The sequence below is a fragment of the Myotis myotis genome, unplaced genomic scaffold, assembly GCF_014108235.1.
Source record: "Myotis myotis isolate mMyoMyo1 unplaced genomic scaffold, mMyoMyo1.p scaffold_m19_p_1, whole genome shotgun sequence".
NCBI lineage: Eukaryota > Metazoa > Chordata > Mammalia > Chiroptera > Vespertilionidae > Myotis > Myotis myotis.
The window spans coordinates 121,127,330-121,145,111 of record NW_023416313.1 but is presented as its reverse complement, the minus strand read 5'-3'; the positions used below and the strand labels follow the sequence as shown (position 1 = coordinate 121,145,111).

Genomic DNA, 17,782 nt, shown 5'->3' with positions numbered 1-17,782 from the left:
TCCATGCACACTTCTCTCTTCTCTTTCTTTACTAGCCAAATTTTTTTCTTACTTTTTTTTTCCTTTTTCTTATTTTGTCTTGTCGTTGTTGTTTGTTTGATTGCTTGTTAGTTTCTTTTTTTTCTTTTTATTTTCTTGCTCCTGTTTTTCCTCTCCTCGCTTGTTCTCTTCTTCTACTAATATCTTAATTAGTTTCAATCACCAACTCAGGCCTATTTACTCTCTATTCTTCTTTTCCAAAAATAGAATACACAGATAGATAAAATAAAGAAAGGGAAATTTTTCTTTTATATACATTTTTAAAAATATATATACATTTTAATATATATATTTTTCTGTTTTAAAAAAATATTTTATTACTTTTCTTCTTATACACTCATTCTCTTTCTACCTCCTCTATACTGAATCGTGGCCATTTCCCCATTCATTCAATTCCTTGACCTTATTTTCTGGAAATAAGCTCTGCCTCTTCAGATTCATCTGGGTATTTGTTATTTGGGTGTTTGTTGTTTGCATTCTACTCTGAGTGTTTGTTGTTTGCATTTTTTGAATTAGTTGTTGGTTTTTTTGGAGTTTTCTCCCCATTGACATATATATTTCCCCCTTCTTCTTTCTTCTCTTTCTTTTCTCTCTTACATTTTTTCCTTTTCTCAATATCATTTTTGCACTCTTTTCTCTCCCCTAAAACTCTTTTTCTGGTGGTCACCTTTATTTGGGGTTATTGGTATCATGAATACATTTGTGTTTGGTGCCCCGTGTATTGTGTTTTCCCATGACAGACTTGAGAGGGAAGTTCATAGCTCTGCAGGCCTACCTCAAAAAACAAGGAAAAAAATGGTAATAAATTATCTAACCCTATAACTCAAAGAGTTAAAAAGAGAGCAACAGGAAAAGCCCAGCATAAGTAGAAGGAAGGAAATAATAAAGATCAGAGCAGAAATAAACGACATAGAGACCAAAAAAAAATACAAAAGATCAACAAAACCAAGAGCTGGTTCTTTGAAAAGATAAACAAGATTGATGAACCTCTAGTCAGGTTCACCAAGAACCAAAGAGAGAAGACCCAAATAAACAAAATCAGAAAGATGTGAAGTAACAACCGATCCCACAGAAATACAAACGACTATGAAAAAATACTATGGACAATTCTTATTCCAACAAAATGGACAAAATAGACAAAATGGGCATATTTCTAGAAAAATACAAGCTTCCAAAACTCGACCAGGATAAAAAAAAAAACCTGAATAGGCCGATAACCACCAAAGAAATTAAAGGAGTAATCATAAATCTTCCAGATGGCTTTACAGGGGAGTTCTACCAAGCATTCAAAGAAGAACTAAAACCTATCCTCCTCAGACTATTCCAAAAAATTCAAGAGGAACGCATACTTCCAAGCTCTTTCTATGAAGCCAGCATTACCCTAATTCCAAAACCAGATAGAGACACCACAAAAAAAGAGATCTACAGGCCAATATCCTTGATGAACATAGATGGTAAAATGCTCAACAAGATTCTAGCAAGTTGGATCCAGCATTACATTAGAAAGATCATACACCATGACCACGTGGGATTTATTCCCACGGCTGACGGGAGACAGAACCAAGATGGCGGCATAGGTTAACGCCGGGATTGCTGCCTTGAACAACCAAATCAAAACACACCTAAAAGATGGAATGGACATCATCCAGAACCACAGGAAGGCTGGCTGAGTGGAAATTCTACAACTAGGAGGAAAGAGAATATCATACCCAGACTCAGAGGAGGCGCAGTGCTGAAGTGAAATGCTCAGGTGCGGAGTGCGCATGGAGCGGGCTGGCAGCGGAGGGTGCGGTTGGTGCTTTCAATCGGGAGGGAGTCTCGGATTCTGAGCTCCAGATCCGGGCGAGTCTCTGGGGACCCAGACTCAAACGGGAGAAGTGGGACTGTCTGGCTTCAGTTGGAACTTGAAGGCAGCTTTCTCTCCGAGGTTTGCAGAGGTTGCTGGGACTCTGTGAGGCAGAGTCCCTAGGGACTGAACTGAGAGCTGCCATAACTGCTTGCTCCGGCCCACCCTGTTGATCCCGAGCCGGAGCGACCCACCCGCCCCGCCCAAGCCCTGCGCAGAGCCATTTGCCAGACAGCTTCAGGCAAAGGCTAGATTAGCACCTCCCTAGAGGACAGAAGTTTTCCCACTGCACACACAGCTGATTCTCACAGCCAGCTGGCCTGGAGGTCAAATCCCCCTAGTATTAACTACAACAATCAAGGCTTAACTACAGGAGGACTGCACACAAAGACCACTAGGGGGTGCACCAAGAAAGCATAAAAAATGCGGAGACAAAGAAACAGGACAAAACTGTCACTGGAGGATATTCAGTTCAGAACCACACTTTTAAGGTCTCTCAAGAACTGTCTAGAAGCCGCTGATAAACTTAATGAGATCCTCAACAAATCTAATGAGACCCTCGATGTTATGATAAAGAACCAACTAGAAATTAAACATACACGGACTGAAATAACGAATACTATACAGACTCCCAACAGCAGACCAGAGGAGCGCAAGAATCAAGGCAAAGATTTGAAATGCGAAGAAGCTAAAAACACCCAACCGGAAAAGCAAAATGAAAAAAGAATCCGAAAATACGAAGATAGTGTAAGGAGCCTCTGGGACAGCTTCAAGCGTACCAACATCAGAATTATAGGGGTGCCAGAAGATGAGAGAGAGCAAGATGTTGAAAACCTATTGGAAGAAATAATGACAGAAAACTTCCCCTACCTGGTGAAAGAAATAGACTTACAAGTCCAGGAAGCATGGAGAACCCCAAACAAAAGGAATCCAAAGAGGACCACACCAAGACACATCATAATTAAAATGCCAAGAGCAAAAGACAAAGAGAGACTCTTAAGAGCAGCAAGAGAAAGAAACTCAGTTACCTACAAGGGAGTACCCATACGACTGTCAGCTGATTTCTCAACAGAAACTTTGCAGGCCAGAAGGGAATGGCAAGAAATATTCAAAGTGATGAACACCAAGAACCTACAACCAAGATTACTTTATCCAGCAAAGCTATCATTCAGAACTGAAGGTCAGATAAAGAGCTTCACAGATAAGGAAAAGCTAAAGGAGTTCTTCACCACCAAACCAGTATTATATGAAATGCTGAAAGGTATCCTTTAAGAAGAGGAGGAAGAAGAAAAAGGTAAAGATACAAATTATGAACAACAAACATGCATCTATCAACAAGTGAATCTAAGAATCAAGTGAATAAATAATCTGGTGATCGGGAGAAGGGAAAATGGCGGCCGTATAAACGGACGTGTCCTGTGCCTTGTCCTGGAGCAGATAAGGTGAGCTGCTGAAACGGGTAACATACAGCCCGAATAGGCACAGGATTTTCAGCTGAGAGACTGTCTGCAGCTAGGAAAGACCGAGAATCCCCAGGAAAAAAAGGATGGTTGGAGACTGCGGCTGAAACCTCTCATGGTGCGCCAGCTAAGCAGCGCAGACTGCGCCATCTTGGGTGGTTGTTGCCGGCATCCAGAGACCAGCTACTAACCTGGAAACAAGGGATCGCAAGCAGCGTGACTGCGTGAACTCAGACGAGCACTGCTTCTTCTCACGGAAAGCAGAGAGAGAACTACATAACCAAACACCTTGAGAAGAGAAATCATGGTGAAACAAAGAAACAACCCAAATATGAAAGAAAAACAGGCATCATCAGAAAAGGAAGTAAACAAAATGGAGGCAATGGAGGCAAGCAACCTGTCAGAGAATGAATTCAGAGAAATGGCCATAAGGTGGATGAAAAGAATGGAAGACCAATTCAACAATATGTGTAGGAACCAAGAGGAAATGAAGAAGAACCATGAGGAAATGAAGAGAAACCAAGAAGAAATGAAAAATGACATCACTGCCATAAAGAACTCAATAGAAAGCATCAACAGTAGACTAGAAGAAGCAGAGGACCGCATCAGCGAGCTAGAAGACAAGGTAGAAAAAAATACCCAAACAGAACAGCTTCTAGAAAAAAAAATTAAAAAGCAGGAGGAGAGCCTAAGAGAACTCTGGGACAATGCTAAACGAAACAACATTCGAATAATAGGGGTGCCAGAAGGAGAGGAAACTGAGCAAGGAATAGAAAACCTGTTTGAAAAAATAGTAACAGAAAATTTCCCTGATATAGGGAGGAAAAAACTCACACAAATCCAAGAAGCTCACAGAGTCCCAAACAAAATGAACCCGAAAAGACCGACACCAAGGCACATAATAATTAAATTGGCAAACACCAACGACAAAGCAAGAATCTTAAAAGCAGCCAGAGAGAGACAGAAAGTTACCTACAAAGGATCCCCCATCAGACTAGCGACCGGTTTCTCAACAGAAACACATCAGGCAAGAAGGGAATGGAATGAAATATACAAAGTCATGCAAAGGAAGGGTCTGAATCCAAGAATAATGTACCCAGCAAGGCTATCAATCAAAATTGAGGGTCAAATCAGGAGCTTCACAGACAAAAACGGTCTACAGGAGTTTATTACAACCAAACCAGCAATGCAAGAAATGCTAAAGGGTCTGCTGTAAATAGAAAAAACAGGAAACAAAGAAGGAACGCAGTGGTAAAGAACAAAAATGGCGACTAACAAGTTTCTATCAATAATAACTTTAAATGTAAATGGATTAAATTCCCCAGTCAAAAGGCATAGGGTAAATGAGTGGATAAGAAAACATGACCCATATATCTGCTGTCTACAGGAAACCCACCTCAGAAAAAAAGACGCACACAGACTGATGGTGAAGGGATGGAAAAAGGTTTTTCAGGCCAATGGAAGTGAAAAAAAAGCCGGGGTAGCAATACTTATATCTGACAAATTAGATCTCAAAGTGAAGGACATAAAAAGAGATCAAGAAGGCCACTTCATAATACTAAAGGGAGCAGTCCAACAAGAAGAAATAACTCTGGTAAATATATATGCACCCAATATAGGAGCACCCAAATATGTAAGAAATCTTCTGGAGGAGATCAAGAGAGAGATTGACAGCAATACAATCATAGTAGAGGACCTTAACACCCCATTATCTCCACTGGACAAATCCTCCAAACAGAAACTCAGCAAAGAAACATCAATCCTAAATGACTCACTAGATCAGATGGAATTAATTGACATCTTCAGAACATTTCAGCCCAAAGCCACAGAATATACATTCTTCTCAGGTACACATTTGTCATCTTCAAAGATAGACCATATATTGGGTCACAGACAAAGTCTCTTCAAATTCAAGAAAATTGAAATCATATCAAGCATCTTCTCAGACCACAAAGGCATAAAACTGGAAATCAACTACAACAAAAACAATCCAAAAAAATCAAACACATGGAGACTAAATAGCATGCTATTAAACAATAACTGGGTTACCAGTGAGATCAAAGATGAAATAAAAAGCATCATGGCAACAAATGACAATGAAAACACAACAATCCAAAACCTATGGGACACAGCAAAAGCAGTCTTGAGAGGGAAGTTCATAGCTCTACAAGCCTACTGCAAGACACAAGAAACAATGAGAATAAATGACCTAACTCTACAACTCGAAGAGTTAGAAAGAGAGCAACAAAAAAAGCCCACTGTAAGCAGAAGGAAGGAAATAACAAAGATCAGAGCGGAGATAAACGACATAGAGACCAAAAAAACAGTACAAAAGATCAACAAAACCAAGAGCTGGTTCTTTGAAAGGAGAAACAAGATTGATACACCTCTAGCCAGGCTCACCAAGAAACAAAGAGAGAGGACCCAAATAAACAAAATCAGAAATGAAAGAGGAGAAATAACAACAGACCCCCATAGAAATACAAAGGATTGTTAGAAAATACTATGAACAACTCTACTCCAACACACTAGACAACCTGGAGGAAATGGACATATTCCTAGAAAAATACAACCTTCCAAAACTTAACCAGGAAGAATCTAAAAACCTCAATAGGCCAATAACTATGGAGGAAATCGAAGCAGTAATCAAAAAGCTTCCAGCAAACAAAAGCCCGGGGCCAGATGGCTTCACAGGGGAGTTTTACCAAACATTCAAGGAAGACCTAAAACCTATCCTCCTCAGACTATGTCAAAAGATCCAAGAGGAAGGAACACTTCCCAGCTCATTCTATGAAGCCAACATCACCCTAATCCCAAAACCAGATAAAGACAATACAATGAAAGAGAATTATAGGCCAATATCCCTCATGAACATAGATGCCAAAATCCTCAACAAAATCTTAGCAAATCGGATCCAGCAGTACATCAAAAAGATCATACACCATGACCAAGTAGGATTTATCCCAGGGATGCAAGGATGGTACAATATCCGCAAATCAATAAACGTGATACATCACATAAACAAATTGAGAGAAAAAAACCACATAGTCATATCAATTGATGCGGAAAAAGCATTTGACAAAATCCAACACCCTTTCTTGATAAAAACTCTCAGCAAGATAGGAATTGAGGGATCATACCTCAACATAATAAAAGCTATATATGACAGACCCACAGCCAACATCATAATCAATGGGCAAAAACTAAAACCATTCCTCCTAAAAACAGGAACAAGACAGGGATGCCCCCTCTCACCACTCCTGTTCAACATAGTACTGGAAGTACTAGCCGTTGCGATCAGACACGAAGAAGAAATAAAAGGCATCCAGATTGGAAAAGAAGAAGTAAAACTGTCCTTATTTGCAGATGACATGATACTGTACATACAGAACTCTAAAGACTCCATCAAAAAATTATTAGACTTAAGAAATGAATTCGGCAATGTAGCAGGATACAAAATTAATGCTAAGAAATCCATGGCATTTCTTTACACAAATAGTGAACTTACAGAAAGTGAAACTACAGAAGCAATCCCATTTACCATTGCACCAAAAAAATTAAAATACCTAGGAATAAACTTAACTAAGGAGGTAAAAGACTTATATGCTGAAAACTGCAGGACACTGAAAAAAGAGATAGAGGAAGACATAAACAGATGGAAGAATATACCGTGTTCATGGATTGGTAGAATCAACATCATCAAAATGTCCATACTACCCAAAGCAATTTATAGATTCAATGCAATCCCCATTAAATTACCAATGGCATATTTCACAAATCTAGAACGAACGTTCCAAAAATTCATCTGGAATAAAAAAAGACCCCGAATAGCTGCAGCAATCCTGAGAAAGAACAAAGTAGGTGGGATCTCAATACCAGATATCAAACTGTATTACAAAGCCACTGTTCTTAAAACAGCTTGGTACTGGCACAAGAACAGACATATAGATCAATGGAATAGAATAGAGACCCCAGAAATCGACCCAAACCACTATGCCCAATTAATATTCGACAAAGGAGGCAAGAGCATACAATGGAGTCAAGACAGTCTTTTCAATAAATGGTGTTGGGAAAATTGGACAGATACATGCAAAAGGATGAAACTAGATCACCAACTCACACCATACACAAAAATAAACTCAAAATGGATAAAAGACTTAAACGTAAGATGGGAAACCATAAAAATACTAGAGGAATCCACAGGCAGCGAAATCGCAAACATATGCCGAAGAAATTTCTTCTCTGATAATGCTCCTAGGGCAATGGAAACTAAAGAGAAAATAAACAAATGGGACTACATCAAAATAAAAAGCTTTTGCACAGCAAAGGAAACCATCAACAAAACAACAAGAAGACCCACTACATGGGAGAACATATTTGCCAATGATACCACCGATAAGGGTTTAATTTCCAACATTTACAGGGATCTCATGAAACTTAACAAAAGGAAGATAAACAATCCAATAAAAAAATGGGCAACGGACCTAGATAGACACTTTTCGAAAGAGGACATACAGAAGGCCAAAAGACATATGAAAATCTGCTCAAAGTCACTAATTATACGAGAGATGCAAATCAAAACGACAATGCGTTATCATCTCACACCTGTCAGAATGGCTATCATCAACAAATCAACAAACAACAAGTGTTGGAGAGGATGTGGAGAAAAAGGAACCCTTCTGCACTGCTGGTGGGAATGCAGACTGGTGCAGCCACTATGGAGAACAGTATGGAGCTACCTCAGAAGACTAAAAATGGAACTCCCATTTGACCCAGTGATCCCACTACTAGGAATATATCCCAAGAAACCAGAAACGCCAATCAGAAAGGATATATGCGCCCCTATGTTCATAGCAGCACAATTCACCATAGCTAAGATTTGGAAACAGCCTAAGTGCCCATCAGCAGATGAGTGGATTAGAAAACTGTGGTACATATACACAATGGAATACTATGCTGTGGTAAAAAAAAGGGAACTCTTGCCTTTTGCAACAGCATGGATGGAACTGGAGAGCATTATGCTAAGTGAAATAAGCCAGTCAGAGAAAGATAAATACCACATGATCTCACTCATTTGTGGATTATAGAGAACAACATAGACTGATGAAAAGGGACAGACCCAAAGACTGAGAAACAGTGATCAGGCTATCAATCCCCAGAAGGAAAGTAGGGGAGGGCGGGGGTAAGGGGAAGAGATCAACCGAAGGACTTGTATACATGGATATAAGCCAAACCAATGGATATGGACAACAGGGGGATGGGAGTATGAGTGTGTGTGTGGGGGGGAGGTTGGGGGTTAATGGGGGGGATGAGGACACATTTGTAATACCTTAACTAATAACAATAAAATAAATAAATAAATAAAATAAAAACCAAAAAAAAAAAAAATAATCTGGTGATCATAATAGAATCAGGGACATAGAAAGGGAATGGACTGACTATTCTTGGGGGGGCGGAAAGGGGTGTGGGAGATGCGGGAAGAGACTGGACAAAAATCGTGCACCTATGGATGAGGACAGTGGGTGGGGAGTGAGGGCGGAGGGTGGGGCGGGAACTGGGAGGAGGGGAGTTATGGGGGGAAAAAAGAGGAACAAATGTAATAATCTGAACAATAAAGATTTAATTAAGAAGAAAAAAAAAAGAAAAAAAAAGAATTGGCCCCCCAACCTCAATGGGGGCGGGGCCCACCAACCAATCACCCACAGCCCCTCCCCCCAGCTGGCCGGCCCTGATGGACTCTCTCACCCTAGGCCTGCTCCGCCCCTGATCACATCCACCACCCCAATAGGGGGCAGGGCCAGCCAGCCAACCTCCTGCAGCCTCTTCCCCCAGCAGGCCCCAACCCCTATGAGTCCCTACCACCCTGATTGGCCCGTAGGCCCTCCACCAAGCTGGCCCCGACCCTGATTGCCCCCCAACCCCAATATGGGGAGGGCCTGCCAAACTTCTGCAGCCCTTCCCTCCGGCAGCGCTGCCCCTTATCACATCCCCCACCCCAATAGGGCTAGGGCTGGCCAGCCAACCTTCTGCAGCCCCTCCCCCCGGCAGACCTCCACAACCCTGATCGGCCCGCAGCCCCTCCCCCTGGCTGACCCAGCCCCTGATTGCCTTCCCCACCCCAACAGGGCTGGCTGGCTAATCACCCATGGCCCCTCCCCCAGGCTGCTGGCCCCTGATTAGCACCCCCTCCCCATTTGGGGGCAGTCCACCACCCACAGCCCCTCCCCATGGCCAGCCCTGCCACCAAATCACCCACGGCCCTGCCCCCCAGCCGACCTGGCCCTGATTGGGCCCCAATCGGGGCCGGCCAGCCAATGTCCCGTCATCTCCTCCTCCCAACAGACCCAGCCCCGATCCACCCCGATTGAGGCCAGGCTGGCGGGACCCCACCCATGCACAAATTCATGCACTGGGCCTCTAGTCTTTTATAAACCTAATGGTAACCACACACACAAATTCCCAAATCAGGACAAATAGCTTAAAAAAAAGAGGAAACAGGGAAGAAGTATGGAATACCACCAAACAAAAACAACAGACAGAAACACAAAGGGAAAGAACCAATGGAGACCCAGAGCTACCAGAAAACAAAAGATAAAATGGCTATAGGAAATGCTCATACATCAATAATTATCATAAATGTAAATGGTCAAGTTCACCAATAAAGAGGCACTGAATAGCAGAGTGGATCGAAGAAACAAAACCCAACAATATGTTGCCTACAAGAGATACAACTAGGCTGCAAAGACAAAGGTAGATTCAAAGTAGTAAGTGGAAAATGATTCTCCAAGCAAATAACATCCACAGAAAAGCAGGTGTAGGCATACTTTTATCTGAAAAAATATATTTGAAGATAACAAAGATAAGAAGAAACAAAGATGGACACTTTATAATGATAAAGGGAACACTACATCAAGAAAATATAACACTTATTAATATATATGCACAAAATCAGGGAGCACTCAGATATATAAAACTACTATTCACAGAACTAAAGAGAAAAACAGATCCAAACACAATCATAGTTGGAGACCTTAATACTCCACTGACAGTTCTAGACAGATGAACCAAACTGCAAATCAATAAATATCAGCCTTAAATGAAACACTAGACCAAATGGATATAATTGACATTTGCAGAACCTTTTATCCCAGAACATCAGATTACACATTCTTTTCCAGTGCACATGGAACATTCTCAAGGATAGACCATATGTTGGGTCACCAAACTAACAAATTCAGAAAGACTGAATTATACCAAGCATATTCTCCAGCCACGATGCCTTGAAATTAGAAATCAATTGCAAAAAGATAGTAAAGAAACTCACAAACACTTGGAGATCAAACAATATACTACTAAAAAATCTCTGTGTCAAAGAGGAAATAAAAGATGAGATCAAAAGATATATAGAGACAAATGAGAATCACAATACAACAGATCAAAACTTCTGGGATGCAGCAGAAGCAGTAATAAGAAGGAAGCTTATATCATTACAGGCCTAACTCAAGAAACAAAAGAAATCCCAAGTAAAAAATCTAACATCACATTTTAAAGAACTAGGAAAAAAAGAACAAAAGCAACCCAAAGTCAATAGAAGAAAGACAATAATAAAAATTAGAGCAGAATTGAATGAAATAGAGAAAAAAAGACTACACAAAAATTTGATACAACGAACACCTAGTTCTTTGAAAAGAATGAAAAACTACTGGCCTCACTCACAAAGGAAAAAAAAAGGAAAAGACCCATATAAACAAAATCAGAAATGAGAGAGGAGAAATTACCAGACACCACAGATATGCAAAGGATCATACTAGAACAGTGATGGTGAACCTTTTGAGCTCGGTGTGTCAGCATTTTGAAAAACCCTAACTTAACTCTGGTGCCGTGTCACATATAGAAATTTTTTGATATCTGCAACCATAGTAAAACAAAGACTTATGTTTTTTATATTTATTTTATATATTTATATGCCATTTAACAAAGAAAAATCAACCAAAAAAATGAGTTCGCGTGTCACCTCTGACATGCGTGTCATAGGTTCGCCATCACTGTACTAGAATATTATGAAACACTGTATGCCTCCAAATTCAATAATCTAGAAGAAATGTATAAGTTTCTAGAAATATATAACCATTCCGGACTAAATCACGAAGAACTGAAAAATCTAAATGGACCAATCAGTATTGAGGAAATTGAAATAACCATCAAAAACCTCCCCAAAAATAAAAGTCAAGGACCAGATGGCTTTACCAGTAAATTCTACCAAATGTTCAAAGAACACTTAAAACCTCTCCTTCTTGAACTCTTCCAAAAATTGATCAAGAGGCAATACTTCCTAACATATTCTATGAGAGCAATATAATCCTGATATCAAAACCTAGCAAAGATAATGCAAATAAAGAAAACTACAGTCCAATATCTCTGATAAATACAGATGCAAAACTCCTAAACAAAATACTAGCAAATCAAATATAATCCTATCTAATAAAAAGGGGATATGCTAATTGACCCTCAGACCATCACAAAGATGGTGGTGCCCACAGCCAATAAGGAGGGAATATGCTAATTGACAGTCCCATCCTCAAAGATGGCAGTGCTCAGTCCTCTCAGCTCTGCCAGGGTGGCAGGCGCATGGCAAGGCCTGCCCCCATGTGCCTGCCTCCGGAGACCCCTCAGCCCGCCAGCACCGGCCCGAGGCACAGGCAAGCCTTGGATGGCGGCTGCCCAGCCTCCCAGGGCCACCCGAGGCTCAGGTAACCAGGGCCAGCCAAGGCTTGCACTGCCAGCAGTGGCAGCAGCAGAGGTGTGATGGGGCATCACCTTCCCCTGATCGTCGGGTCGCCTCCCGCCCCTGAGGGCTTCTGGACTGGGGGGGTGGGGGGGGGGCTGGGCTGAGGGACTCCCCCTCCAGTGCATGAATTTTCATGCACCGAGCCTCTAGTAGTACATAAAAAATAATACATCATGACCAAGTGGGGCTCATTCCAAGGGCACAGGATGGTTCAACATATGCAAATCAATCAATGTAATATACCACATCAACAAAAGAAAGGATAAAAATCATATGATCTTATCAACTGATGCAGGAAAAGCATTTGATAAAATATAACTCCATTTATGATTAAAACACTCAATAAAAAAGGAATAGAAAGAATGTACCTCAACAGAATAAAGGTCATATATGATAAACCCTTAGCTAATATCATAGTTACTGGTGAAAAACTGAAAGCTTTGCTTCTTAAGATCAGGAACAAGACAAGGATGTTCACTCTCACCACTCTTATTCAACACAGTGCTGGCAGTCCTAGCTAGAGCAACAAGGCAAGAGAAAGAAAGAAATGGCATCCAAACAGGGAAGAAAGATGTAAAACTATCAGTTTTTGTGGGTGACATGATTCAGTATATAGAAAACTCTAAAGATCCCACCAAAAAACTATTAGAAACAATAAGCAAATACAGTCACGTTGCAGGATACAAATTCAATATGCAAAAATCCATTGTCTTCCTGTACACTAAACATAAAACTTCAGAAAAAGTGAAGAAAAAAAAAACACACAAAAAAAATTCCTTTTGCAATTGCGACCAAAAGAATAAAATACCAGCAATAAACTTAACAAAGAATGTGAAAGACCTATATACTGAAAATTACAAAGCATTATTTAAAGAGATTGAAAAAGACACAATAAAATGAAAAAATATCCCGTGTTCATGGATTGGAAGAATCAACATAGTTAAAATGGCCATATTACCCAAAGCAACATACAGATTTAATGCAATCCCCATCAAGATCCCCAATATAATTTTTCAAAGAAACAGAACAAGAAGTCAGATCTGTATGAAACCACAAAAGACCCTGAATAGCCAAAGCAATCCTGAGAAAAAAGAATGAAGCTGGAGGTATCATGCTACCTGACTTCAAATTATACTACAGAGCTACGATAATCAAAACAGCATGGTATTGGCAGAGAAAGAGACACACAGATCAATGGAACAGAGTAGAGAGCCCAGCTATTTTGACAAAAGAACCAGAAACACACAATGGAGTAAAGACAGTCTCTTCAATAAATGGTGCCAGAAAAAATGAAAAGCCACATGCAAATGAATGAAGCTGGATTACAGTTTGTCCCTTGTACAAACATTAATTCAAAATGGATCAAAGACTTAAATATAAGACCCAAAACAATAAGTTATATAAAAGAAAATATAGGTAACAAACTTATGGACCTTGTTCATAGAGAATATTTTATGAACCTGACCCCAAAGGAAAGGGAGTAAAGGCAAAAATAAATGAATGGGACTATATCAAACTAAAAAGCTCTACACAGCAAAACAAAGAGGCAGCCAACCAGATGGGAGATAATATTTGCAAACAGTAGCCCCAAGAAAGGTTTAATTCCCAAAATATATAAAGAACTCATAAAACTCAACCCCAAACAAACAACCCAATCAGAGTGGGCAGAGGACCTGAAAATACACCTTTCCCAAGAAGACACAGGAACAGCCAATAGATAAATGAAAAGATGTTCAATCTCACTGGCAATTAGGGAAATGCAAATCAAAACTATGAGACAGACACCACCTCACACCTGTTAGAGTGGCCATTATCAACAATACAAGCAATAACAAGTGTTTGAGAGGTTGTGGAAAAAAGGGAACCCTCATCCACTGCTGGTGGGAATGTAGACTGGTACAAAACTACTATGGGAAACAGTCTGGCGATTCCTCAAAGAATTAAGAGTAGAGCCCTGGCCGGTTTGGCTCAGTGGATAGTCGGCCTATGGACTGAAGGGTCTCAGGTTCGATTACGGTCGGGGGCACATGCCCGGGTTGTGGGCTCAGTCCCCAGTAGGGGGGCGTGCAGGAGGCAGCCAATCGGTGATTCTCTCTCATCATTGATGTTTCTATCTCTCTCTCCCTCTCCATTCCTCTCTGAAATAAATAAAAATATATATTAAAAAAAAAATTAAGAGTAGAGCTACCATATGACCCAGAAATCCTTCTCCTGAGTATATACCTGAAAACCTCAAAATCATGTGTTCACAAAGATATATGCACCCCTATGCTCATTGCAGCATTATTCACGGTGGCCAAGACATGGAAACAACCATATTGTCCTGCGACAGAGGACTGGATAAAGAAGATGTAGTACAAATATACAATGGAATTCTATTAAGCCATAAGAAAAGATGAAATAGTGCCATTTGCAATAATGTGGATGGGCCTTGAGAACATTATGCTAAGTGAAATAAGTCAGTCAAAAAAGGCTACGAACTGCCCTAACTGGTTTGGCTCAGTGGATAGAGCGTCGGCCTGCGGACTGAAGGGTCCCAGGTCCGATTGCGGTCAAGGGCATGTACTTGGTTGCAGGCACATCCCCAGTAGGAGGTGTGCAGGAGGCAGCTGATCGATGTTTCTCTCTCATTGATGTTTCTAACTCTCTATCCCTCTCCCTTCCTCTCTGTAAAAAAATCAATAAAATATGTTTCAAAAAAAAAGGCTACAAACCGTATGATTTCATTCATATGTAGGATATAAAACTGAAACTCATGAACAAAAACAGCAATGTGGTGGTTGCCAGAGGGAAGGGATTGTGGGTAGAAGAGAGTCCTAATATATGGTGACAGGAGAAGATCTGACCATGGGCACCAGGTGCAATATACACATCTTGTAACATAGAAACTCACACCTGAAACCTGTAGGTTCATGTTGACCAATGTCACCCCAATAAATTTAGTTAGAAAAAAATTTTTCCCAGATATAAAAATAACTACTACAAGGGATAAATGAAGTATAAAAATGGCTCTAAATTCAAATAAAAATTAGAAAATGAGTGTTTTAAGTATTAAATTCTATACTTTCTTCTAATATCAAAAGTTTTTGTAATTTAAAACTGCTTAAGAGCTGATAATAGGTTTAACTATGAGTAAGAGTCATGTTTTGACAAAGAACTCTATGACAACCTTAGCATTTGAGTTTTAATATTAGTAACTATAATAATTTACATTCTTCCTACAAAGTACATAACTATGATTTCTGAACATATTTTTATATCACAAGCAAATAAGAGTTTGGAAAATATTTAAAGTGATATAACATGGAGACAATTATTAAAATTCCTTAGGTCTTCTAATATATATCCTGCAAACTTACCATCTGTACACTTTTTTCCAATTCCTGGGGAATCGCAAATGTAGATGAAGGAGCCTGAGTAAGAGGCCATGCGCCAGCCTAGAAGAAAATAAGTAAAATAAAAAAGTTAAATAGATAAGCATCTAACTTGTTAATAAATATTTATAAAATGATTTAACCTAAGCCCCTCTTTTTTCCTTTCTCAAAATGTTGATAAAACCCATTAGCATTACTATCTTGGCATATTTCATTCCAAATCAATATAACATATAACGTTAGAAGATACAATCCATTGATTAAAGAAAATGCAATGAGGCCTCATTTGTTAATTGTTTGGATCAGGCTATTTGAAAACAGTAGTAAATGCCTACAATAAAACACATATTCATACCTGTAGAACATATATTTGAAAACTAATTCCCAAATCTATTACTGTGTCTTGATTTTTGATAAAATTGTTGAACTTATTGTTGAGATCAGCACTGACACTCATATCTGTATACATCCGATGTAGCTTGCTGGTAAACTCATAACCACATGCTTGCTGTAAAAACAGTTTAAAAAAAATGATTTAAAAAGAATAATAATAAACCATATTAATTAATGAGAACATGTTACTATTGCTAGTTCTATGGTCAAGGGTCTGCATATTATATTCAAGTCTACTCTTCAGGAAAATTATCAACAACTGAATATTTTAGCATAAATATGTCTGAGCTACTACTTACTTCATCAAGGTGTAAGCTAAAATTATGCAAAAATAAACTAAAATTCAACTGCACTACAAAACTTGTACTTAAATATTTCAGGTGCATTCATTTATAAATAATACAAATCTTTTGTTAAGTTAATACTGTTTATCTTGTGGATAAGTCTATATCAATATACAGAGTGTCCCAAAAAATGTATACACACTTTAATAGCTGACAGCTGTTAAATGAAAATCTACAATAATAAAAGACAAAGATGCTCATTGACTGTACCTTTGCTACACCCCAAGCCACGCCCACCAGCCAATCATAGTGACTATATGCAAATTAACCCAACCAACATGGTGGCCAGCAGCCACAGAGCTGGAGCAAGCAGGAGGCTTGGTTGCCCAGGCGATGGAGGAAGCCAAGCTTCCCACCTGCCCTGAGCCGGCTGTGGCCTCCGCTCATGGCAACAAAGTTTCAATTATAGAAGATAAATAAATCCCAGATACGTGCTTCCAGCAAACCTCCACTGGGAGCTTGGGTGGCTGGGGGACATGGCCAGCCTGAAAACGGCCCTCAGCCCCTCACCCAGACTGGTCAGGCACCCTAGCAGAACCCCCAACCCTGAAGGGGCTGTGGCCAGCCTGCAAATGGCCCTCAGCCCCTCATCCAGAATGGCTAGGCACCCCAGTGGGGACCCCCACATTGAAGGGGCTGTGGCCAGCCTGCAAACAGCCATCAGCCCCTCACCCAGGCTGGCCAGGCACTCCTATATAATAAAAGGGTAATATGCAAATTGACCCTAACAGCAGAATGACTGGGAATCACTAGTCCCTATGACACACACTGACCACCAGGGGGCAGATGCTCAATGCAGGAGCTGCCCCTTGGTGGTCAGTGTGCTCCCACAGGGGGAGCTCTGCTCAGCAACAAGCCAGGCTGCTGGCTGCCAGTCAGCGGTGGTGGTGGGAGCCTCTCCTGCCTCCTCAGCAGCGCTAAGGATGTCCGACTGCAGCTTAGGCCTGCTCCCCGCTGGCAAGTGGACATCCCCTGAGGGCTCCAGGGTTGCCAGAGGGATGTCTGACTGCCAGCTTAGGCCCAACCCCTGGGGAGTGGGCCTAAGCCAGCAGGTGGTCATCCCCTGAGGGGTCCCAGACTGCGAGAGGGCACAGGCCGGGCTGAGGGCCCCCGCCCCGAGTGCACAAATTTTTGTGCACTGGACCTCTAGTAAAGTATATTTTCATAAACACTGCCTTTATAATTATATTCTAAGTGTGTATACATTTTTAGGGGATACCTTGTATATAGAGAGATCTGTCCTTTAATACAGTATTTGCATATCCCATCATATAGAGATATACCATTATACATTTAACCAGTCACTGGCTGATTATTTCCTGTTGTTATATCTAATTGCTACAATGAACATCTTTTTGTGCTAGCAGAATAATTTCTATGACATTCTCAGATCAAAGGCTCACATTACCTTTAATTTGTTGATCATGGCTTCTTCAGAATCCATAGACATAGATAACCCGTGAATTAAACGTTTCGCCAGCATTCTTGCGTAGAACTATATTAAGAAATATTTCTAAAGGTTAATTCCTTTCTGATGA

At 40.4% G+C, this 17,782-nt stretch overlaps 1 protein-coding gene across 6 annotated transcripts in view; it reads right to left on the bottom strand.

The window, feature by feature from the left end:
* The window catches only part of CUL2 (cullin 2), a 172,872-nt gene that overhangs the window by 33,102 nt on the left and 121,988 nt on the right, over positions 1–17,782 (bottom strand). For all 6 annotated transcript variants that reach the window (XM_036350399.1, XM_036350390.1, XM_036350371.1 and 3 more), the window contains 3 exons: positions 17,653–17,739; positions 15,863–16,015; positions 15,493–15,570 (listed from right to left, as the gene is read on the bottom strand). In XM_036350399.1, coding sequence (XP_036206292.1) covers positions 15,493–15,570; positions 15,863–16,015; positions 17,653–17,739 — 318 coding nt within the window. The remainder of the gene's footprint in view (positions 1–15,492; positions 15,571–15,862; positions 16,016–17,652; positions 17,740–17,782) is intronic.